The sequence below is a fragment of the Apis mellifera genome, linkage group LG8, assembly GCF_003254395.2.
Source record: "Apis mellifera strain DH4 linkage group LG8, Amel_HAv3.1, whole genome shotgun sequence".
In the NCBI taxonomy this organism is placed as follows: domain Eukaryota; kingdom Metazoa; phylum Arthropoda; class Insecta; order Hymenoptera; family Apidae; genus Apis; species Apis mellifera.
The window spans coordinates 7,995,643-8,020,204 of record NC_037645.1 but is presented as its reverse complement, the minus strand read 5'-3'; the positions used below and the strand labels follow the sequence as shown (position 1 = coordinate 8,020,204).

At 42.6% G+C, this 24,562-nt stretch overlaps 1 protein-coding gene across 6 annotated transcripts in view; it reads left to right on the top strand.

Moving 5' to 3' along the window:
* LOC100577332 (GATA-binding factor C) overlaps positions 1–24,562 on the top strand; it is an 84,082-nt gene that overhangs the window by 53,253 nt on the left and 6,267 nt on the right. For 5 of the 6 annotated variants that reach the window (XM_026442316.1, XM_026442315.1, XM_016913668.2 and 2 more), the window contains exon 5: positions 12,159–12,293. In XM_026442316.1, coding sequence (XP_026298101.1) covers positions 12,159–12,293 — 135 coding nt within the window. The remainder of the gene's footprint in view (positions 1–12,158; positions 12,294–24,562) is intronic. The other variant, XM_016913667.2, reaches the window with a different exon arrangement.

Sequence of the window (24,562 nt, the reverse complement as noted above, 5' to 3'; positions counted from 1 at the left end):
TCCGAGAAGTTTCGAATCACGACAATTGTAGATGGCGCTTAACTTAACCTAACCTCGTCGTATCTGTGTAACAACGACACCTCGTAATTCGAATTTTTCCACGCGTTTCTCCCTTCGATATCGCGACTATTCCAAGATTTCGCAAATTTGTGAGATTGTTTGTATAAAAGAAGGACGTGTTCTAAGCGGAGACGTGGTAATTACGGGGAGGAAGAGGAGCTACAGAGAGGGACAGAGAGAAGAATCGGTTGCTCGCATGCGTAGCTGGTCCGTTGGAAAGGGGAAAGGGAACCTCTTCGAGCAGTCGAAGTCATAAATCGAGTTTCGAGAGCTGAATCGCGGCCACGGGACGCACACGCACGCGGAACGCGCGTGCTTTATGCATTGTACCAGCGTGGATAGGGGTGGCCCGCCATAATTCACCCTCCTTCCCTCTTTTCTTTTGCTCGAGTTTACGTACATCGGGGACAGGGAACACTCCTCTTTTAAGGCAGTATACTACCTTGTTATTTGCTATTTATGCCAGCTGAAGCGGAAAGTTTTTCTTGGCATATTCAGTTACGAACGACGTGAGACAGGAAATAGCCGATGCTGGAAAAAATTCTTCTTCTTCTTCTCAACGCAGAAACGAGAATCTAATTTCCTTTAAAATATTCAGCCTTTTTTCTTCTATACAAATATTTCGTCAACAACAATGAAAAATCTCGCGATCGAGTTAAAAATTTCAATTAATACTTTCGATCAAAATAAATTGTTTCAAGATTCTTTCTCCAAAAATTCCATCACGTAAAGAACGTCGCTTCAATCTCCAAAAGGATCAATTCGAATAATCGAGGTCCTAAAAATAAAATTTCAACCTCGTAATTCACGAGGCCCACGCGTTCCTCCCCGTTTTCACAGAGAGAAAGTGTCGAGGACGCTTAATAGTTGGAGGAAACGGCTCACATCGGAATCGGAGCACTGCCGTCCCGCGATTAATTTCCTGTGTAATGTATTTTAATGACGGGGGAGGGCGTTCGGTCCGCGATAGAGCGAAAATTAATTTGGAATTTAGTATGCGACCTTAATGCCCGTGTCCCATATACACGCGCGCGCGTGGGTGGTACACATGCAGCGGTGCAATGCATTTGAACGCATCCTGGTGTAACTGGCTGCATTGTGGTACGCCGCTCGATCGTGCCGGCGCCGCTTCCTGCTGGCGTAATAATTAACGAACAGGCCGGCGAGCTTTATATTTGTTTAGGCAGCTGAACGAGCTTCGCGCGAACTCTCTCTCTCTCTCCCTCCTTCCCTCTCTTTTTCTCTCCACCATCTCGGCAAAACTATAACGAATCTCTCGTGTCACCTCGTTGAGTGCATAAAGAGTTGACCTTAATTGCCCGCGGCGCGGAGCCACCAGGAAACGTTAGTACGCTCGTTTGACGCGACGCGTCGCGTCGACCGCCGTTTATTCCTCCATCCGCCTTCAGTCTCTTTCGTGCGTATTCGTACGATTTCTTTTTCGCGTCGAATTCCACTCGGTTCGTCGCGTTTAATTGGTGGCAATGATTCGAGTCACTGAAATCTTCCAGCAGATAGCGATCGAAGATTTAGGGATCGGTGTACGGAGTAGGATGGTATCGTGGAGTTGCCGGCTCGAGATTCGAGGTTAGGTACGATCGAAGTGGATTTTCTTACAGGCTTTTTTCCTTTTATCGATAGAGGTTATTACGGGATCGATTGATCGGGAAACTGGTTGTTTGGATAAGTTGAGGTTACGCGGATAATGAACATCCATGGTGAGATTTACTTAAAAATGTATTCCGTGTGTGATGATATGCTACGTTATGTATCGCGTGTTTTAACTTTTTATCGAGCAAATATTACGTTAAGTCGAAGAGAGGGCCTTTCGAATCAATTTTTCGTAATTTCTTTTTCTTTCGATCCGCCATCGACGAAATAATAATTCCGCGACCAAGATTCGATGAAAGATTCGGGAAATCTCCAGTTTCTCCAGAAATATCCAAGATATCCTAATCGTCTCGTTCGGGGAAGGAACCAAGGAAGGCACCACCACGCCGTTTCTCCCAGGCACACGTTATTAACCCATTGTCTATCGCATGGTAGCACTTAGAGGCAAGTGGAAGATGCGGTAATTTAAGCGTCCTTTGATCCGCGAGAGTTGTTTTCAACTATCGCCCCGTAAATCATCTCGCGCCCCATAAACCTGCCCGTGCGTCTCTTTGTCCCGCTCCATATTCCACTTTTCTCTCGCTCGCACGGATCCAGCTCCGCGGCCCAAATAACAGGCCACGATTTACAGTGCAATTTACAGCCGAACGTAAACGTGCATACCGTGGCCCTCATCGTGTAAATACGCCACTTTATTTCGCCCGGGTTCCAGCCTCCGTCTCTCCTCGCGAAAAATGGCGCCAATTTTGAATTCGTCGCGAGGAAGCTTCTCGCAAAAATTCTACGATCGGTGATTTTTTTTCTTTTTTTCAGAACGATGACAATTTAGTTCAAATTGAAATCATCGGTACGATAATCGAAACGGGAATAGTTGTATTAATCTCGAAGATTTAACTTCAGAATTTTTGATCAGTGACTAAAAATTTCTAAAAATTTTATTCGATGAGAAGTTTCTCGAGCATTTTCTTAAAAATTGGTAACTTTTTTTGATATTTTCATTTTGCTCCTACATATTAGACATTCGCGTGTATCCTATCTACCTTCTCGTAAAAAAACTTCATTCGAAGCGATGCAAAAGGAACGGAAAGAAAGTCGCGAGCTTCTGAACCGATTGCAATTAGACGGTTCTGGTACGAGAGAATTCCGTACGACGGCAACTAATTATCGGTTGCTTTATTTCGTTGCTTCGACGCGTACCGTTACGTCTGGCCGGGATTCTGCGCTGTAATTTTCTCTCCCTTCTCCCTCCCTCTCTCTCTCTCTCTCTCTCGCTTCCAAAAGACACAATCGACGCGCGTTCCGTATCCTCATCAAAGCTTCATTCTCCTCCTCAACAAATTTCCATCGAAAACATCGAACGTATTACAATTCCTTAATTCCTCCCGTATCCAATTAATAATCCTTCGAGGATAGGGATCCCGATCGAGGTGCGCTTACAGCCGGCCGCGTAAGCCGGAAACCGGCTCGATGGCTTCTGGGTATCTATTTAACGACGTTACTCCTCCCTCCCTCCCTCTCCCTCTTCTCCCTCCCTCCCTCGGCCTTGTCGTTGCCCCGCAAAAATCGCCACTACCGTTCCTTGTACCTTCTCCGTCCTCGTTTTATTTTATTGCCCCAACCTCTTATAATCTTCGCGATAATAATTCTTCCGCGCGAGTATATGAGACCCCTCCCTCCCTCTCTCTCTCTCTCTCTCTCTCTCTCTCTCTCTTTCTCTTTCTCTCTCTTTCTCTCTCGTTCTCGCGGCAATTCGCGAGCGTACGGGTCGGTTCCATCCGGGTTTTGGTTCTCGTTTAATGTCTTCGGCGGAGGGACTTTTTTTTTTCGACGTGTTCGGAGGGAGAGGGGGGGGAGAGGACACTCGGTGGAGGTGGTTCGGTGGCGTTGTCCCACGGGGCGAATCCACCGTTCGACTTCTCTCTCTTTCTCTCTCTCGCTCTGGCCGCCTTGTGTATAAACCTGGCGATCCAGCACGCTTTCCTTGCTCGTTTTGCTCGATTTCGATTGCGCCAGAAGACCCAGAAGAAGCTGCTGAACACGCTGGAACATTGCTCGCAATTTAAATAAATTCACCGTGTCCCCGCGTGGACTCGGGATTCGTAGCTTTCCCTCTCTCTCTCTCTTTCTCTCTCGTTTTTGCTCTTTATCTCTTCCACGTCTGTTCTTGGGAGCAAGCGTTGTCGCGCTCTCGCTGCTCTCGGAGGGATTGGTCTCTGGAGGAGGAGGGCATTATAGGATTTGCGAGGTTTAAGCAGGAATGATAGGTTCGAGCAAGTGGAAAATTGTTTCTTCGCGTTTTAATAATAAAAGTTGGGAAATTTTTATTCAATTTATTCGCGATTAATTCCAATTCGAACGAACGAAACAAATTTCTGGAAAGATGAAACGATAGCATTTAAGAGGAGACGTGATAAATAATAAAAGATTTGCATTTACATGTGTAAACAGAAATATATAATATAATATAATAACCGGATGCGAACAATCAGGATCGATCGAATCATTTATTAATAAAAGATTTGCATTTACATTTGTAAACAGAAATATATATATATATAATATAATAACCGGATGCAGTCAGAGTTTATCATATATAGTTATCGTTTCGTAATCTAAATAATTTCTCGATACGAAACAAAGGTAGACAGTGTTATTATTTCGATTTCAATATTTATATACATACGGTCGAATTATCAAGTCTCTCTCGAATAGTGGATTGGAAAAGAATCGGGCGGGAAAGTCGGGAATTCGTGCGCGTCGAACGATAAGGAAACTCGAGTCGGCCAGGTGTAAACGTCGACCGAGGCCTGGATGACGAATTAAGGCTGGCTCGAGTGATTAGAAAGGCAGAGAAGTTTCGACCGCGGCGTGGCCGCCGTGTATCGGCCTGCACCACCGCGCGCGGTGAAAATCGTTTGCCACGTCGATCCGCGCCGAGCGGATGGAAGATGAGTGAAAGGTTGGCCGGCTGTGGATCCAAGGTCTGTTCAATGTCTCGTCCTCTCTGGAAAACGGCATCGTCGCGGCCGGGAGAGAGAGAGAGAGCTCGCGCGATAAATCCTCGGGGTGGCCGGGTTGTGATTTATTTGGAGGAAAAGCAATTAAGGAATTAATCGAATCCGCAGGAAAATTCCTCTTTCGCGAGCGTGGCCAGAGGCAAGGAAAGGTTCGCTTCGATGCTCTGTGGATTAATTGGATTGGTGATTTTCTTTCTTTCTTTTTAAATCGATAGAAACGGATTCGAACTTGTTCCGGTTGAATATCTCTGTACAGCAGTTGTCAAGATTTTATCACTGGTTCAACAATGCGATCGTCAAGTCGCGTGGTTGATTATTGATTTTTGTAGCGCAAATAGCTACGAACAGAACTCTGCTCAGTTGTTTCTGGATATTTTTCTCCAAGAGTTTAGGCTTTTCGATAAAATACAGTAATTCGATTACATATTTTTGTAAAGCGGATGCAGCTTTGTTGGAACATCGAGGTTAATCGTGTGTCTGTTACGAGATCTTTGGATCGATTGGATATTTGCAACGTAAATTGCAAAGTTAAAATCGCTCTCTACATTTTTTTCAAAATTATAAATAAGTAAATAATTTCTTTTTCAGGGAAATCTTTAAAGTTTTTAATACACCGATAAAAACACGGGACTAAACGTGTTCTCGCAACCGAGCCAAGATTAGTTACTTAGTTACCACTCGTAAATTGCAATTACCAGGCAATGATCGGTCACGATGCAACTCCCCTTAATAGAATATTATTCATCGATGAATCGCGGGAATAGAGCGTCATCGTTGGAATTCATCCGCGCGATTCATCCGCGCGACTCGAATCCGAATTCGCGTCCACGCTTAACCGATTTATTTATTAATCGAACGCGTGTCCGCGTAACTGGACTGTTTATCATATAGATTGGCCGGCATACTACGTGGCTAGAGCGCGCGTACCAACTGCCTCCTGTTGCGCTGCCGATACGTGAGAACCCGTGGCCAAGATTCGTGGAACGCGTCCACTCCTCTCTGGATCGATTTCCCTCTCGTTGCCTCGATCACTTCTGGCCGATGTCAAGTCGGCCGGAGACGAGTGGAAAGGTGAAAAGTTGTCAGAAAAATATCGTGTTAAACGTTTAGGAAAGAAGAATTCTTCAATCGAATTGAGATATACAATACATATATGATGAAATTTTAATGCGGTGCAGAGATGGTTGGCTCTCGATATTCGATCACGATTATTTGCCTTTTCCACTCTCGAGTGGCCGGCCAACGGCCAATTAAAAGCGCACAATAAAACGCGAGGCCGCTTTCCGTGACCGCATAAATATTAAAATCGAGAAGAAATCAGACCGTGTTCACGTGGCCGACAATAAAATATACCATTATCACACGACCTCGTCAAGGCAGTCCGTATATACACGTATATACCCGTACCAGCCACGCTCTCCCTCCTCTCCTTAGCTGAATCACAAGGAATCATGGAAAACACGACGACAATCCCGGCAACGAATATTTCTCTTGTATATGCGCGCGTAGCGCGTAGTTTGTGTGTCGCGTTTCGCACACCGGGACCCTCGAATCGCGCTCGTATCCTTCTCCGTATCTCGTTGCTGTCGAGGGCGAGAGTAGGACGGGTGACGAGGGAGAGAGAGAGGAAGAACGAGCGAGCAAGATCGCGGAGGAGGTGGAGGAGGGGGCGGCGGCGGCGACGGCGGGAGGGGGAGGAAGAAAGAGGAGAGACAAAAGAGGAATGAGAGAGCGTGTGCGTGGACCGAGAGCAGCGGCGGGTCGAGCGCGCGCGCTAGTGTTAGGAATGTGGTACCACTGCTTGTCACAGTCACAAGCGCACCGTACCACCGGCACGTTGTATTATACGCGGTTGAATATAAGTGCAGCGCGAGTTAGTTGGCCCGGTACGAACGCCTCGCGCGTTCGTCTCTCCTTTCGTACGTATCGAACGCTTCGGCCGGCCACGTAAACCGTTCGCTCGCCTGATCCCCGTATGCGCGCGCATCCCGCGCGACCTACCCGATAATTGGCCCCCGCGTAACAGGTCCCGGCCAATCGCCGCCCTCCTTCAATTTTAACGCATTCGCCCGAAATCTTTCGAAATTCTTCTTTCCTTCTTACTAAGGACGGGGGGAGGGGAGAAGTAACGGGAGAAAAATAGGGAAAGAGAGAGAAAGAGAGGATATTTGCGGATATTCGTATATACAGGCAGACGTATATATATACATATATACAAGCTGAAACTTAGCAGGCATAAATTATCGCGTGTATGAGAGGCGCGATGGGATCGGAAACGCAATTAAAATAAAATCAGGGTCCCCCGGCCGTTGAGTGCCGTTCGCCGCGAGGGAACTGCGCGTCGAATCGATGCCCCTCCCCATTGTTTTCAAAGAGAATTGCTGTAAATCGGAGGATTACCAGGCCGGTCGGCCGGCCGGCCAGCCGTATAAGAGAGATCGAGACTTTTCCGGCCGGGATCTCGGCCGGTGTATACGAGTATACGAGTAAACGATCGTTTTACGAGCGTAGGCCCGATAACGATCGAACGATGTATCCTTGACTAAATCGTGACTAGAAGCGGAGGGAGTGCGCCGATACAACCTCGATACAAACATTGTTCTCATCGGGATACAAATTGCTCGTATGCCGATGCGGCTCGGACCCCGTGATAGGGGAATAAATAAAATCGGGAGGAGAAAGGAAAGAGAGAGAGGAAGAGAGGGGAGGAGGTCGACCGTGTCCTTAAGCAGATGCTTCTTCTCGGAATAATTGTGTAAAGGATTCCGGGAATTTTAGAATCTTTGAATTAAATCGCTACAAGCTTTGGATAAACCTCGTGAACGGGATCGAATTTTGCGATTTAAATTCGAAAACGATTTGAGCCTCTTATCGCAATGTAATTTCACGGATTACAAAAATTACGAAATATATTCTTTCCAACTTTGGAAAAATCACACCGCTACGAGATCATACACGGAATAGAGTTATCGTTATCGATGATCCGGCGAACAAAGGCGCGAACCCAGCGTCACAATGATGCGTTCGATCGGTGCGCGGCCCGCGATAACGGTACGGGAGGAAAAGGAAACGGGGTCGCCGCTACCGATACCGATCCACGCAAGATGCGTCTGTCGGGCGTTATTAATTAACCCGATAGGGTGATTAACGATCGTAGCCGCGTACCACAGCCGCGTCTTTCATCGGGATCGATTAATGCCTTTCGCCGAATTGGCTGCTTTTCGCGGAATAATCCTCGAGCAATACCTCGCCTCTTTTATATCGAATGCGAGGATTATCTTTTCCTTAAATTATAATTACTGAACAACGAATAATAAAATCAGATTACTAATGATTAATTTGAAAGTAATGGATATCGTGAAATATAATCGATTAAATTATATCTCAGATACGTGAAAATCCATTTTCGCTTGCCAACGAAAATCTATAAAGAAGAAAAGGAAAATCTCGGTTTATTAAAATGTTTATTGATAAATCGGTACAAGTGGCTGCTTGTCACTTGTCGATCGAGACGTTTTTGTGCAAGCTGTTCCGAGAAATCGAAAGGACGAGCGCGCGAGTGACGATTTCGAGGCGGGTCTCGTTCGGAGGGGGGAGAGGGGGGGGATATTGGATCGGAGAACGATAATAATTACTCCCGCGCCGTCTGTCACGAGCGATCGATAACTCGCCGGCAATTAACTTTGAAAAATCGTCTCGAGTCACGTACGATCCGGTTTCCAAAGGATCACCCCCCCTCCCCCTCCCCTCTTTTTCTCCGCTTAACCCGCCCCCCGCGATATTAGATTCCCGCGGTACGAAAGTGATCAGCGCGCCACCTGCCTTCTCCTCGAGTGAAAAATGGAAGGATTATCGATCTTTATTATATATTCGATCCCCTTAAAGCGAGGAATTTACACTTTTGCTTTGATTCGACGAATGAATCTCGCTCGCCGATATTTTAATTTTGGATAAAATGGAAACGGTTGGATTATTCGTAAATATCGAACAAGAAGTAAATTATCGAATATTAAATGTAATATCTTATATCTCGCTTATTAGAGATGTAAATGAAATCGATTATTAATCATATCGAGCAGTTTAGATAGATTGAACGATACGAACGATACCAGTTTGCATCTCTCTTGGAAAGACCTTAAGACCTCGTTCTCGGGGATATTTACACTCGATTTGGATCGATATCCCGTGGGAAGGAGAGCGAAGAGAAGGCTGGATGGGAATAAAATTGAAGAATAAAGCTGGACGAGAAGGATCGTGCGGCGGGCAAACGAGCGACTGCTCAACCGGGACACCCGTGCACGCATTGTTGAGCGATTAGGCGGTTGGAACTGCGTAGGATATTCCCCTCGGGAGGCGGCCTTGATCGAATTGGCCGCGAGAAGACTGGTTCCGTGGAATCACGCGAGACTAGTACGAAAATCCGCCGAACAATCGAAAAAAATCTCGTTCAATTGTGATGCATCGAAGATTTTTTTTTTAGAAATTATTTACTCATCAACTTACCAATTTTAATTCGGAATCGCAAGGAAGAAATTGACAACTCTGTTGAGAGATTATTCATCGAGTCTTCCAAGTATTCAACTAACTCTTGGGGCTTCTTTTTAAACTAAAATTATTCCGAAACCGTAGATCCTCTCCTCCTTTGTTTCTTCCATCTCTACAGATCCATCCATTTTAAATTTTATTATTATTTATATTGACAGCCAATTGTTCGCCAGTCTTTCTCAATAATTCGATTCACAGGGAATGGCAAAGATTGTCGAATGGAGGAGATAAGGGACGGGTAGTGCAATGGTGGTTCGCAGGGGTGGCAAGGGTGGGGGCGACAGCGAGGGCCGCGAGAGGCAGAAGGGCCGGGAACCGGTTGCCTTCGAGGAGGCACACAACAACCGTGGACACTGACGGATATGACATTTCTGAAGTTCGTGGCCATCTACGTTTCATCCTCTCGTTCGTTTTGCCCAACTTTGCCCTCCCCTCCTTCGACGTCCCCCCTTCGACTTTACCTTTTATTTCGATTCGATTTTTCTGCCGGTCTTGTTCCCTTATTATCTCGTTTTGCTCGTCTCCGGCCCACGTCACTCTCTCTCTCTCTCTTCCCCCTCCTGCCCCGTCCATGCCTCGCGCGTCGATTTTATTTTTCCCTCTCGAACCCGGTCTCTCCGGTCCCTCCGCCGAAGGGAGGCTCCTCTTCCCTCCACGCTCGTGCTTTTATTTCCCGTCGGCCTTCTTGCCGCCCCTTTTTCGTCCGCGGCTCCTCTTTCACTTGTTGTTCTCGCGTCATCCTCCAAATTGAACGCTCTGTCCAAATCGATTTTGTCCCTGGATATAAAATCGTTCTCCGATTTTTAATTCCGCCCCTCGCATTATCTCTTTGGAGATCTCGAAAGAAATTCGAAAAATCTGCTCTTCTCGAAATCGCGGATCAATTATTCGAAAACTCGTTCCGCTGGCCAGGTCGGTTTAATAACCATTAGGACCTCGGACGATTTTCATCCCCTTCCACGTGTTGTGTAGGCCGGCGGGCGCGAGAAAGGTGAAAGGCTGGACGCGGCGAGGGTGTGAAAGATCTAGAGCAGATAGGGGGCCTCTATATTGATGAGCTGGCTCTCCGCGTATTGATTCCACAGGCAGAGGGGCCCGGAGCACCCTGCAGACCCCTTTTGCTACGCGCCAACCCCGATAAGATCGGTCAGATAAGCCATGATTACACACCGCGTCGAGCCACCCCCCCACTCGCGTTTTTCTCTCCACCCTTCGTATCGCCCATCGACTGTGTAAACAGTCTTCCACGTTGATGGTTGGCTTCGTTTTTTCGAGTCTTCAATTCGGTATCGAGTTCCCACGTAATTAATTATCCATTGATTTGGATGAATCGAAATTTTCATTTGCGTTTGCGTAAAGAGTTTCATTATTTTTACTTTCTTCTTCTGGATCAGAAATCCGTGCTTGATTAGTTTATATAATATATACGTTCATTATGTAAAAAAATCGAGATAGAATCAGTTGTATTTGTTTAAAATAATTGTATTTAAATTTCTAAATCTCTATCTATATAAAGGAATTTTCATAAAATGATTCGATTATTTGATTATTATGATAAGAGAATTACGTGTTTTAAAAGAAATTGAATCTCCAAGATTAAAATTTATATATTTAAAATGCAGATCATTAATTCTGGACCACACGTTAAAAAAAACCGCTGTCACAATATACAGATACTTCTACTTATCCACGTATCCAATACGTAATGCGAGTTAAAAATGGCGCACTTCATCAACGTGCTTCACCGACAGCGCCCTCTATCCCACCGTTCCATCGAAAAAAGAAAGATGCTCGAAAACGGTTACATCGTGCCGACAATGCAAAGGGGGCACGTCCCACCTCGTCCTCTCGAGCACTCTCGAGAGAGAAAGATACGTCGGAGACAGCGAAGAAAAAGAGGGAAAACAGGACATTTTATATTCGTGGACACGCGCTCGAGAGATTCATTGTGACGAGTTCACAAAGAGGGGCGCAATTTCGATGGCGAGTTTTTCGCTCAAACAGCTTTCAATCGGTTTTCCATTAGAAGAACTTCCCCCTCTCCTTTCAGCCTGCGCGGCGACAATGCGCACGACCTGGTCTCTTTTCTCCGCGCCGAGAGGAGGTTAAGTGGCCGGTGAATGGAAACTATCGAAGGAAGAAGCTTCCTACGTGAAAAGTTGCGAGAAGTGGGTCCGTGTGGAATTCGTGTAAGTGGTAACTGTCGAGACGGAAATGAGGCGAGGTATATACCTTCGTCGATGGGGAAACAGGTGTAGAGAGAAGATGGGTCCTTTCACGATCCCGGCTCAGGTATGAACACGGGCTCGCGTTTCCAATCCTCTGAACCCGGGGGATTAAGGGCGGCCGATTTCACGCGATCCCGGCTCTTCTCGTGGCTTCTTGATTCTGGAAGCTGTTCGATTCTTCCTCCATGAATAACTCTGTGGGTTAGAAAAACTGGGAAGAAATGTTTGGAAAGTGTTATGAAGAGGTTATGAAGAGGTTATATTTATTGCGTCTTCGATCCTTTTTTGCTATTTGAACAATAGTGTAGAACGGTGTGTAGTGTAAATATTTGTGTATCGTTAAACGTTGTGTGATTAATGTCAATTTTGCATTCCGTGTTTTGCATTCTGATGCGAAATTTTGTCTTGCAAGGTGCCTACGTGATATAAATAAACGTGATGTAAAATATAATATAGAAACATAACCTATTTTATAAGACAGAATTTCTGACAGACTTTATTTAGACGGTTTTGATCAGGATGTAAAGCATCTTTGTATATTATTATTGTCTTTAGAGACAAAAGCGTTAACTCGAACGAAATCATTTAGATTATTAGGTTAAAACCGAGTCGTTTATGGTTCTTTCTGGAAATTGGAACGACTCGGTTTCCAATACGTTACAGGTGTGATATCTGTTTGTTTTCTTTTCCAAAACTGTCGCTGCAGAGTGCGGCGAGGCGGGCGGGCACCAGCTGTGCCAACTGCAAGACCGCGACCACCACGCTCTGGCGAAGGAATCAGGCCGGAGAGCCAGTCTGCAACGCGTGCGGCCTCTACTACAAGCTGCACAACGTAAGTAATCGATCATACATAACCTCCATCATAGACGTTTTCTCGGCTGGATCCCTAGCCACGACAAATGAATCAGTCTTTCGATCGAATTCGAGCAATGAAAATACATTCCTGTTAAATACATTTCGATACATGTATAGTAAAAATTGGATCACTGCTCGACAATCGTAATAGAATTGATTCTTAATTCGAATATAGTTTAATCAAAGTTTGAATTGATTCTGGAAGCTAAAATAGACGCAAGAATATTGATTGAAATTCATGTATTAAACGTATTAAACCGAGACAGAGTTAACGAATAATTCTCAATTGACACTTTTTTATTTGTTTTTGTTTTTTCTTTAGAATTACAAAAGCGTCTCACGAATATATTTCTATGTATGTGTAAAAGCACATGTGCAGTTATCCAATTTTTACCATCCATGTAACTATATCCATGTCTCTTGAAATATCGTTTGGGTCTTTTTGAATTTCTTTAAAAAGAGATCCGCGGGTATATGGCATTTTATTTATCGGGGGACTTCCGTTCGGAATCGAAGCGAACGATCGAAAGCGGAAGATCCGTGCCACTCGATACAATGTTTTCGAGGAGGGAGAGGCCGACAAAGGGACTCGGGTATTAAACGGTGGATACGAGATCCGGCGAATGAAAGCAGTCCTTCGATAAACAGCAGAGGCAAAAGGTCGTTTCTTTGGCCACCGTCGAAGCCACTGATCGTAAACCGGCCCGTGTAACGTAATATCGGATCGCTATTGTCGCGGCGAGCCTCTCTCGAGCATCCATTGTCGTACCGTGGAACCTAATTCCTCGATCCTCTTTCTTCTCTACGACCACAATCTACTCGCATTCTTCGCGACTTTCCTCTCTGAAATCGTTGCAATTGTCGTGTCCTCGTGAATGTGTCTGGAATAGACACTAGCCGAATGTTTCTCATTCGGGCTTTAATACGTTTCGCTAGTTCTGACCATCGCCGCCGGATGTCCCATTTTCTCGCAAGTGAACGTTTCCACTCTAATTCATATATACGTACGAATGTATCAAATTGCGATACGTAAACGAAACGAATTGTAATTATAATTGTTTTCAACGCATCGATAACTGCGTTATAATCTAAAAATGATTATTCTCTTCGTAAAAATTATGTAAGAGATGAATTCGTAACAAAAAAACAACTCTGGCTCGAAGTAAATCTTATTCCGAATCGAAGCGTCTCGCTCGTTTGTTTTCGATAAACTCGAGCGGGGTACTCGAGCCCTTCCGTCTACGCGATTCGACCCTCTGTTGTGCCAACAATTAGGGTGCTCTGCGGAGTCGGCGGACGTGCGAAGAGTGTCGCCAGAAACGATGAGGCGGGGGTGGAGCGTGCTCAACGGCGTGTGACACAGGAAGCGGCAGAGGAAGACAAAGGGAGGAGGGAAAAACGGACATCCTGCTGGGAGTTTTTCTCAGGAACTCGGCGTATTTCACGTTGGAGAGAAACGATCGCTTGCGGAAATCTTCGTCGTGGATTATGGGTGGGCGTCGACCCCGATCGAGCTCTCGCTGCGCTACATCCGCTATAATTCCTCCTTCCAGACGAAGGAGGAATTGTCTCTCGGTTTTCCTTTATCCTTCCACTCGAGTTTTCGCGGGTCAAAAATAAATTTCTCTCGCGGGATCTTGATAAGATTCCCCGTTTGTTGCAGCCCGCCTAATTGGCCCACGATGACACAACGGGTCCCACTGTCGTCCTCTCCTCCCAAGCAAATGGCCCGTTCGAATTTACGCGGCTTTTTCCTCCTACTCTGCCGGCTTATCGGCCTATGTCGATCTGCGCTTCGAAGACGGACGCGCCGTTAAACGCAACCGCTCCCGAGTACTACTCCAAGTTCCAAGCAATTGTCGCGTACGAATTCTTCGCATCGACTTTTATAATCGGAAAATCGAATCGCAAATTACAAAGTTTAAATAAATTGAATTTTTTCAGATCAAGATTCTTTTTAAACGAATATTCAAAGCAACGAATATTCGATCACTTAACCAAAGAACGGTTAATTATTCTCTTCTCGAAACTTGATCGAATCCAATAATTTTACGAAGAAATAACGAGTCCTCGTTTATTTCACCTCGTCTCGAAAGGGTTAAAGGCTACAAGGTCCCGATTCGCGTTTCCTCGTGACGTTTATCTGGCGAGAATCAGGGTGTGGGGAGGGAGGGTGGCGCGAGGCGAGCAGAGTGACCAACAGCGACTTACCAGCAAGCGACATCCTCGCGTTGGTTAATGCCGGGCATAAAGGCCGGGCCCAGACACGTTTCCTGGTAATCATTAATTAAGCGTAGGGCTCCCTTCCGCCCCGCCTAGCGACATGGGACGCCGTGCACGCTCCACCAACGGAGAGAATAAATTCGGACACTCCTCTCTCTCTCTCTCTCTCTCTTCAAATTCTTTTCTCTCTCTCTGTAACTCTGGAAAGAGAAACGAGACGAAAACGCGCGAAACTCATCGCAAACCATTTCTTCCCTCGAGTTGTTCCTCGAGGAAGAAACAGTCGAGAAAGAAAGAGAGAGATGAGGATCGCTCCTCGGGTAAGCTGTGGAATAGGCGACTGTCTTGGGTGACGTTAAGCCGACACGTTACAGTCTCCGAATCTCTTCCCCTACCACGGCCACGTCGAACAATCGGACGGCGAGGATTAATCCAGGGGTCCCTGCACTCGTCCAAGGTTCTTCCCTCTCGAGCGCCGATTTTTTCTCGTACATATCGAAAATTCTACGATCATGAGAAATTTTCTCCTCTCCCTATAAATATTTACAATATTTATTGGGATGAAAGAATGGAGAGAAGCTTAAGAATATATATGATAGATTGGAGAGAAAAGTAACTAGAGAATTATCCTAGGATTTACTAGATATCATAATCGTCCAATTCATTCGAATGAAACGTACGATGACGTACTCCTCAATCGTCGAGAGATCGAGTTAAGCACGAAAGAAAGAAAAAAAAAGATCTCTGGTGCGTTAGTACTGAAAAGAGAGGAAGGAAAAAAGAAACTGGAAGAAGGAGAATCGATGGCCGCTACCAAGTATGCGTAAGGAAGGTACGGGCGAAAGAGATCAATCATTTCGAGAGCACCGTCTCCGGCAGTTTCTCTTGTACCTGCCACCAGAGGGGTATACGGGGCTTGTCCCGAGATTCGAGATAGACGGCGCGGAGGAGGAGGAGGGGGGAGAAGGGGGACAGGGAACGACAGATCTGGCGTCGTTAAGATAGAGCGGGCCGATAGCGAGCCGCGCGAGCTGTGGCGCGCGAGCGAGCTGCGGCGAGGCGAGGCGAGGCGAGGCGAGGCGAGTCGACGAGAGCCATCGTGGCTGGTCGAAAATACACGGATTATTCGTGCTCTCGGCGTCGGGCTACCGGCTGCTCGAAATATGGTAATCGCCGCTCGAAATCCTGGCCGGAGGGTCGCCGGGGTCGATGGAGAAATTCCTCGAACGAGGACGATCCTCCGTCACTCCGGAAACCCCGTTCACGTAATGGGGGAACGCTTCTCTTTCGAGCTGGAACACTTTATTTTATTCGATACATGTATGTATATGTAGGTATAGGTGTGGAAGCGGATTCGATCAAGGATTTGAAGAGGATTTGAAATTTTGATGGTGGAAAGGAATTATTTATTATCGATTAATTTTCTATAGAATCTTCTTTTAAATTCGTTTCGATAATTTTGTTTGGATATAGGATTTCGATCAAGTTTGGGAGAGAAATTTTGGAAATGGAGATTTTTCTGGGAATCATGGTTTTCACATGGAATGTTCCTTCGAATTTTCTTTCGATAAAGAATTTTTGTTTGGAAATGGGGGAACGCTTCTTTTTCGAACTGGAACATTTTATTTTATTGGATACAAGGATTTGAAGAGGGAAATTTTGAGAAATTGAAATTTTGATGGTGGAAAGGAATTATTTATTATCGATTAATTTTCTATAGAATCTTCTTTTAAATTCGTTTCGATAATTTTGTTTGGATTTCGATCAAGTTTGGGAGAAAAATTTTGGAAATGGAGATTTTTCTGGGAATCATGGTTTTCACGTGGAATGTTCCTTCGAATTTTCTTTCGATAAAGAATTTTTGTTTGGAAATGGGAGAACGCTTCTTTTTCGAACTGGAACACTTTATTTTATTGGATACAAGGATTTGAAGAGGATTTGAAATTTTAAGAAATTTTGATGGTGGAAAGGAATTATTTATTATCGATTAATTTTCTATAGAATCTTCTTTTAAATTCGTTTCGATAATTTTGTTTGGATATAGGATTTAGATCAAGTTTGGGAGAGAAATTTTGGAAATGGAGATTTTTCTGGGAATCACGGTTTTCACGTGGAATGTTCTTTCGATAAAGAATTTTTGTTTCGAAATGGGGGAACGCTTCTTTTTCGAACTGGAATACTTTATTTTATTGGATATTTTAAGGATTTGAAGAGGGAAATTTTGATGATGGAAAGGAATTATTTATTATACGAGAGGATGAATCGATTAATTTTCGATGAAAAATTGGAAAAAATCTGGAATGCTCTTTTAAATATGTTTGTTTAAATTTGGGAAATTTTGGAAACATGATGAAGGAAAAGAGATTTTTCTGGGAATCACGTTTGTTCTTTCGAATTCTTTCGATAAAGAATTTTTGTTTGGGAGAACGCTTCATTTTATTGGATACAAATGAATTACAAGAGCGGATTGGAGAAAGGAAGGAATTATTTATATATATTTTTGGAAATGGAGGAAAGGAGGGATTCCTTTTTGAAGTTATTCTGAACGTTACTGTGCTGGTAAAGATTGTTTAAATGAATCAAGTTTCAATTTTCTGAAAATTTATCGAGTATATCGAGCCGTGTAAAGAGTATATTGGATACGCAAATAATATGCAAACGAGTCGCTTAGGAGATAATTTGATCGGCTCGCTCGATGAAAATTTTCCGGAAATCACGTTCGCTTGGAGGAGGAAAGGAGGAGAACAACTTCTTTCGAGTTAGACACGAGAACATTGTTATGCTGCGGGTATATTGTTATTACGCGCACGTAATATGGAAATAAGCCGCTTAGAAGATAAATCGATCAACTTTTCTAAAAATTTTTCTGAAACCCTTTAAAATATGGCTGCTGTATATAATTGTTATTTAACTTTTACAAGATTACGTGATTGGCCTTGACGAATTAAAATAACCCAAATAAATATCCTCCGAGTATCCTCCAATTTTTCAAAATCAGCAATTCAAAGATCATCGCACGCATTTTCCTTCAAAATTAAATTAATCCTTCGTCTTTCAAAATCAACGCATCCTTCGAAGGATATATAAGGAAATATAAAATAAAAAGGAGAATATATTCACAGTATCCAGGAAATGCTACAAAACAATAAAAAACCAACAATCTCCCTCGAGGATCAAAATGGAAAAAATATACATTTTCTTTACATTTTCTTCTCCTCTGTTTCGACGAAAAGATAAAAAGAAAAGCTGAAAAAATCACTACTACGAATCACCATTTTTTAAAATCAACTAACCAACGATCCATCCTTCTAAAATAGAAAGAAAAAGAATATATATACCTTTCTAATCGATTCCCTCTTTCCATCTCTCGAAAAAATCGTGAACCCACCAAATCTCTCGTCGATCTCGTCCAAGGACACAGACGGAAAAGATAGTGGGCAGATATGGTTCGCACACACAGAAGAAGCGCCGCGTTCGATGAATTCAAAGGAATGGAAAAGCGGGCACGAAAATAGTCACGCCGAGGAATCCGTTGAGCGCACAGACCCCCCCCTTGTCCTTTTTCCCGATGCGTATCTCTGCCCTGATGGGGCAGAGATAGCGGGGCGCGCGCGTGTGGCCCCCTTCGCGCTTTTCGATCCACGAACGCGATAAAACGGCGGGGAATGGGAGAATTTCGGGCGACGGTTTTCGGTTTCGGCGCGCGAACTTGAGGGAAGATGGAGGGGGTGGGGGAAGGGGCAAAAGCGCTTTCTCACACTTCCTTCTCATTCGACTCGCGGCTCGCGGATAAATCACGCGGGACGGAGGAGAGGAGTCCTCCCCGTTCGGCGAACGCGCGCGCGCTGCTTTGTGTCCCGCGAGGAAGTTGTAAAATCGCGCGCAAAGGGGCGGGGAGGAGGACGAGGGGGGGGGGGGAGGGAAGGGGGCGTCGGGCGCAAAGGGCCGCCAATTGATATGCCCCCGACGAGCCGGCGTACGAGACATTCCTCCGTGCCTCGTTCCGCGAACGTTTTTAGCCGAGCCTAAGCGGACAGAGATCCGCTTCTGCTACACATTTTTCCACGCCCTCGCCGATTTTATTATTTTTTTTTTCTTCTAATTCGCCGATTTTTAATAATAATTTTGTATAATTGTGTATATTCTTATCTTCGATTCTTTCCGTCGGATGAATTTTCGACGGTTCCTTTCCGAAAGATAATAGAAGCGGTGCTTCTTCGAGACGAAGTATTATCGATTTTTTAATTCTTCGAAATTTTTGAATATCGCGGCAATGAAAGTGGAGGTTTTTATCAATTTTATCATTCTTTAAAGTTGACTTATAAGTAATTTCGTGCAATAATTTTCTTTCGAAATAATTTTTTCTTTCGAAAAAGGAGGATATGTGATTCTTCGATTCGAACTCTTACCGATTTTTTAATTCTTCGAAACTTTTGAATATCGCGGCAATGAAAGTGGAGGTTTTTATCAATTTTATCATTCTTTAAAGTTCATTTATAAGTAATATCGCGCAATAATTTTCTTCCTTTCTTTCTTATGAAAGAAGACACGCGATTCGAAGTCTTACCGATTTTTTAATTCTTCGAAACTTTTGAATATCGTGTTAATGAAAGTGGAGATTTTTATAAATTTTATCATTTTCTAAAGTTGATTTATAAATAATTTCATACAATAATTTTCTTCTTTCCTTTCTTTCGAAAGATAATGCATGATACTCGATTCTTCGATTAAAAATCTTACCGATTTTTTAATTCTTCGATCTTTGAAACTTTTGAATCGCGTTAATAAAATCGAGGTTTTTATTAATTTTATCATTCTTCAAAGTTGATTTATAAGTAATTTTGCACAATAATTTTCTTCCTTTCTTTTTTTCGGAAAGATAATATGCAATGCTTCTTCGATTCGAAGAAGCTGATTACCGATTTTTTAATTCTTCGATCTTTGAAACTTTTGAATATCGCGGCAATGAAAATGGAGGTTTTTATAAATTTTATTATTTTTTAAAGTTGACTTATAATTCATGCAATAATTTTCTTCCTTTCTTTCTTTCGAAAAATGATGCGCGATTCTTCGATTCTTCGATTCGAAGTTTTTTCCGATTTTTTAATTCTTCGATCTTTCAAATTTTTGAATATCGCATTAATGAAAATAATGAGGTTTTTACAAATCTTATAATTCTTCAAAGTTGATTTATAAATAATTTCGCACAATAATCTACTACAATTTTCGACAAATTATTTCGAAATGATCCGATGATCGATTCGATTATCCCGTAACACGTTTTCTTCTCGTTTCGCCCATATTTTTTCTTTTTCTCACGTTTTTTCGATCAACGGGGAATTGGAAATTCGTGGAACGAACGGGGGGGGAGATCGGCGTGGAAATTCGACCGAGCCTCCCCTCTCGATCTTTCATTCATTGACCCCACCAGCGGGCGCAAGCTCCTCTTGGCGCGATTTCGTATTCGATCGGTGTGCGGTTGCATCGTGTGTGACCACATCAATCTGCATTTCGAATCTCCGCGGATGGCTCTCTCTCTCTCTCTCTCTCCCTTCGTACCATCTTCCTTCCCCTCGACTCATCTCGCTCCCTCCACCGTCTCTCTTTTGTTTGCACCTCGCGATCGGTTTCGTCGCTCGGTTCCTATTAAAGCCGCTGCGTATTGTATTCAAATCGGTTCGAGGCTCTCCTCTTTCGTCGTCCGTCCACCCTGCTCTCTCTCTCTGCTGCTGCCGTTACGTCGCTCCCTCTCGCTCGCTCATTAAGCTTCATCCGTCGATCCCTGTAAAATACTGCGTTTTCGACCCACCCACCAACCCGTCCACCCCTCTTGCTGCCTCCTGTCGTCACGGTTGTCGTTTCGTGTAGATTGATCGTGGATGGAATCGGTCGAATGGAAGATTTGGCAAAGGAAGGAAAGCTTTTCTTATTTGCGATTGTCGTTGCAATTATGGTTTCTGTTTTTTTTTTTCCAAGTTCTTATATACTCGATGTTCTTTTTTTAAGAAGAGGATCTTTAATCTGTTCGATGTTTAGTTAATAATCTTATGTGTGTAATAATAGATTGAGATAAATGTGAGTCAAATTTTTAATGATTTTCGATTTTCGATCGAATTTTCGATTTTCTTTAATTTCTTCGATAACTTATCGACAATTTTTCTCACGATAACTTTTTGATTATTCTTCGATATAGATTTTTCTTCATTTCTTCGACAATTTTTCTACGTAAATCTCACGATAATTCCTCGACTATTCTTCAACATAGAATTTTCGATTTTCCTTAATTTCTTCGACAATTTTTCGACAATTCTTCTCACGATAACTTCTCGACTAGTCTTCAATATAGAATTCTCAATTTTCCTTAATTTCTTCGATAATTTTCTACACAAATCTCACGATAACTTACTCTTCAACATAGATTTTTCTTCATTTCTTCGACAATTTTTCTACATAAATCTCACGATAACTTTTTGACTACTCTTCAACATAGAATTTTCGATTTTCCTTAATTTCTTCGACAATTTTTCGACAATTCTTCTCACGATAACTTCTCGACTAGTCTTCAATATAGAATTCTCAATTTTCCTTAATTTCTTCGATAATTTTCTACACAAATCTCACGATAACTTACTCTTCAACATAGATTTTTCTTCATTTCTTCGACAATTTTTCTACATAAATCTCACGATAACTTTTTGACTACTCTTCAACATAGAATTTTCGATTTTCCTTAATTTCTTCGACAATTTTTCGACAATTCTTCTCACGATAACTTCTCGACTAGTCTTCAATATAGAATTCTCGATTTTCCTTAATTTCTTCGATAATTTTCTACACAAATCTCACGATAACTTACTCTTCAACATAGATTTTTCTTCATTTCTTCGACAATTTTTCTACATAAATCTCACGATAACTTTTTGACTACTCTTCAACATAGAATTTTCGATTTTCCTTAATTTCTTCGACAATTTTTCGACAATTCTTCTCACGATAACTCCTCGACTACTCTTCAATATAGAATTCTCGATTTTTCTTAATTTCTTCGATAATTTTCTACACAAATCTCACGATAACTTTTTGACTATTCTTCAACATAGAATTATTCGACTGATTGTAAAAATTCAAAGTAGTGTAGACACGTTTGCAGGAGAAAATTCACTAGAATTTTCAACCGCTGTTGTTATTTCTTTTATGCTGCTACAAGTATATATTGTTAATATGTTGCAACGATGCCGAGCGTGTTTTTCATCGGTCGATCAGTATGTATCTAAGCGTTTCGTAGCTATCATAGAAAATGCTATCTGAATGATTAATCTTAATATCGAGTTGGCATTTATTATTATAAAACGTGTCAATCCTACTTACGTTTCTTGGACGATAACTTTTCTACACGAGTCTCACGATAACTTTTTGACGCGGAATTGTCGATTCTCGTTAATTTCTTCGACAACTTTTCGATATAAATCTCACGATAACTCTTCGATTACTTTTCAACATGGAATTCTAGATTTTTGTTAATTTCTTCGATAAATTATCGACAATTCTTCTACATAAATTTCACGATAACTTTTCGACTGCTTTTTGACGTGGAATTCTCGATTTTCTTTAATTTCTTCGAGAAGATTATATTCTTATCTTCAATATAGAATTTTTGATTCTTTTTCTATATAAATCTCACGATATCTCTTTGACTATTCTTCAATATAGAATTTTCAATTCTCGTTAATTTCTTCGACAATTTTTCTACATAAATCTCACGATAACTCTTCGATTATTCTTCAACATAGAATTCTCGATTTTTCTTCGACAATTTTTCTACGTAAATCTTATGATAACTTTTCGATTATTCTTCAATATAAAATTTTCGATTCTCGTTAATTTCTTCGACAATTTTTCTACATAAATCTCACGATAACACTTCGACTACTCTTCAACGTAAAATTCTCGATTCTCGTTAATTTCTTTGACAACTTTTTTACAAATGTCACAAATAATAATTGTGAATCATAATTCCTTCTATTCTTCAACATAGGATTCTGGATTTTCCTTAATTTCTTCGATAATTTATTGACAATTCTTCTACACAATCTCACGATAACTTTTTGACTATTCTTCAACATAGAATTCTCGATTTTCCTTAATTTTTTTTGACAATTTTTCGACAATTCCTCTTACGATAACTTCTCGATTACTCTTCAACATAGAATTCTCGATTTTCCTTAATTTCTACGACAACATTTTCGACAATTTTTGACTACTCTTCAACATAGAATTCTTGATTTTCATTAATTCTTTGATTTTTCGACAATTCTTCTCACGATAACTTCTCGACTACATTTCTACGTAGAATTCTCAATTTTCCTTAATTCGACAACACTTCTACACAAATCTCACGACAATCAATGTTCAATGAAAAAAATAATACCGAATACCCTCGATAACTCTTCTCTTCAATTCTCACGATAACCAACATCTCATAAAAACAACAATACCAAATACTCCTCGATTATTCTTCAATCGATTCTCGATTCTCCTTAATTTCTTCGACAATCCTTCTCTTCGAATCTCACAATAACCAATATCCTATAAAAACATCAATATCAAATACTTTCCTCAACTATTCTTCAACTCTTTAGAATTCTCGATTCTTCTTAATTTTTTCAACAATCCTTCTACACAAATCTCACGATAACCAACATTCCATGAAAACAACAATACCAAATATTTCAACTCTTTAGAATTCTCGATTCTGCTTAATTTCTTCGACAATCCTTCTCTTCAAATCTTACAATAACCAATATCCTATAAAAACAAACATCAATACCAAATACTCTCCTCAACTACTCTTTAACTCTTTAGAATTCTCGAATCTCTTTAATTTCTTCGACAATCCTTCTCTTCGAATCTCACGATAACCAATATCCCATAAAAACAACAATATCAAATACTCTTCAATTCTAAAATTCTCGATTCTCCTTAATTTCTTCGACAATCCTTTTCTTCGAATCTCACCATATAACCAATACTCCATAAAAACATCAATACCAAATACTCTCCTCAATATAACTACTCTTCAACTCTTTAAAATTCTCAATTCTCCTCAATTTCGATTTTCGAAATCGAAATACAAATTTTCGATCGCGTCGAAAATTAGAATTTCGGCGGAAATACAGAATAATCCTCGTACACGTACACATGCAATACATGGAAGACGACGCGCACCCGTAGCAAGCCATCGATCGCCAATAACACAGGGGCGCCGCGTAGCGGCGGCCCGCGACACTGGCGTGCGTTTTCGCGACGCAGGACCAATTATGCGCGCGCGCGCGCGCGCGATGCGCGTGCAATGCTTTTAAGTACGAAATAACTAGGTATGCAAGTGTGGTGTTGTGCCGCATCGTTGCGGCGTGGAAGGAAATGCACGGGTCGGGCGGGGTGAAGACGGGCCGAGGAGGAGGAGGAGGAGGAGGCGGCGGAGCGCTTTGTAGTTGCCGCGACGTGACGCAACTGCCAACTTAAGGAAAAGGTTCCCGGTATTGCGGGATAAGCGGACGACGGACGAGGGGGGCCTCTCTCTCTCTCTCTCTCTCTCTCTCTCCGGAGGTGGCGGCCGAGCCATCATCCTCCCTCGTCCTCCACCCCTCCCCCCTCCCCCCCGTTCCCTCTTTGTTTCCAGCCTTCTTTATCTCGTTCTCCCGCGACACCCAAGCCCCAGACGGTCAACGACTCTTTTCGGAATCACGCGATTGCTCGAAATTGCCGGATTACGCGGAGAATCGCTTCAGTCTCTTTCTCCATTCGATTTTTCCGTCCAGTTGATTTTTATACGGGTCTTCGGTTACGTGACAATTATGTATTGAATATATAAGAAAGATTATGAAAAGTTTGTTGAAAAGTTCGATTGGTGGTATCGGTTCACATGGTTTATCGAGTTTTTTCCTATAATAGAGCGATTTAGATTAACTCTAGTGCAGGTTAAAGGTAATTTTTGTAAGTGTGGTTGATGTAAGAGTGTTAAGT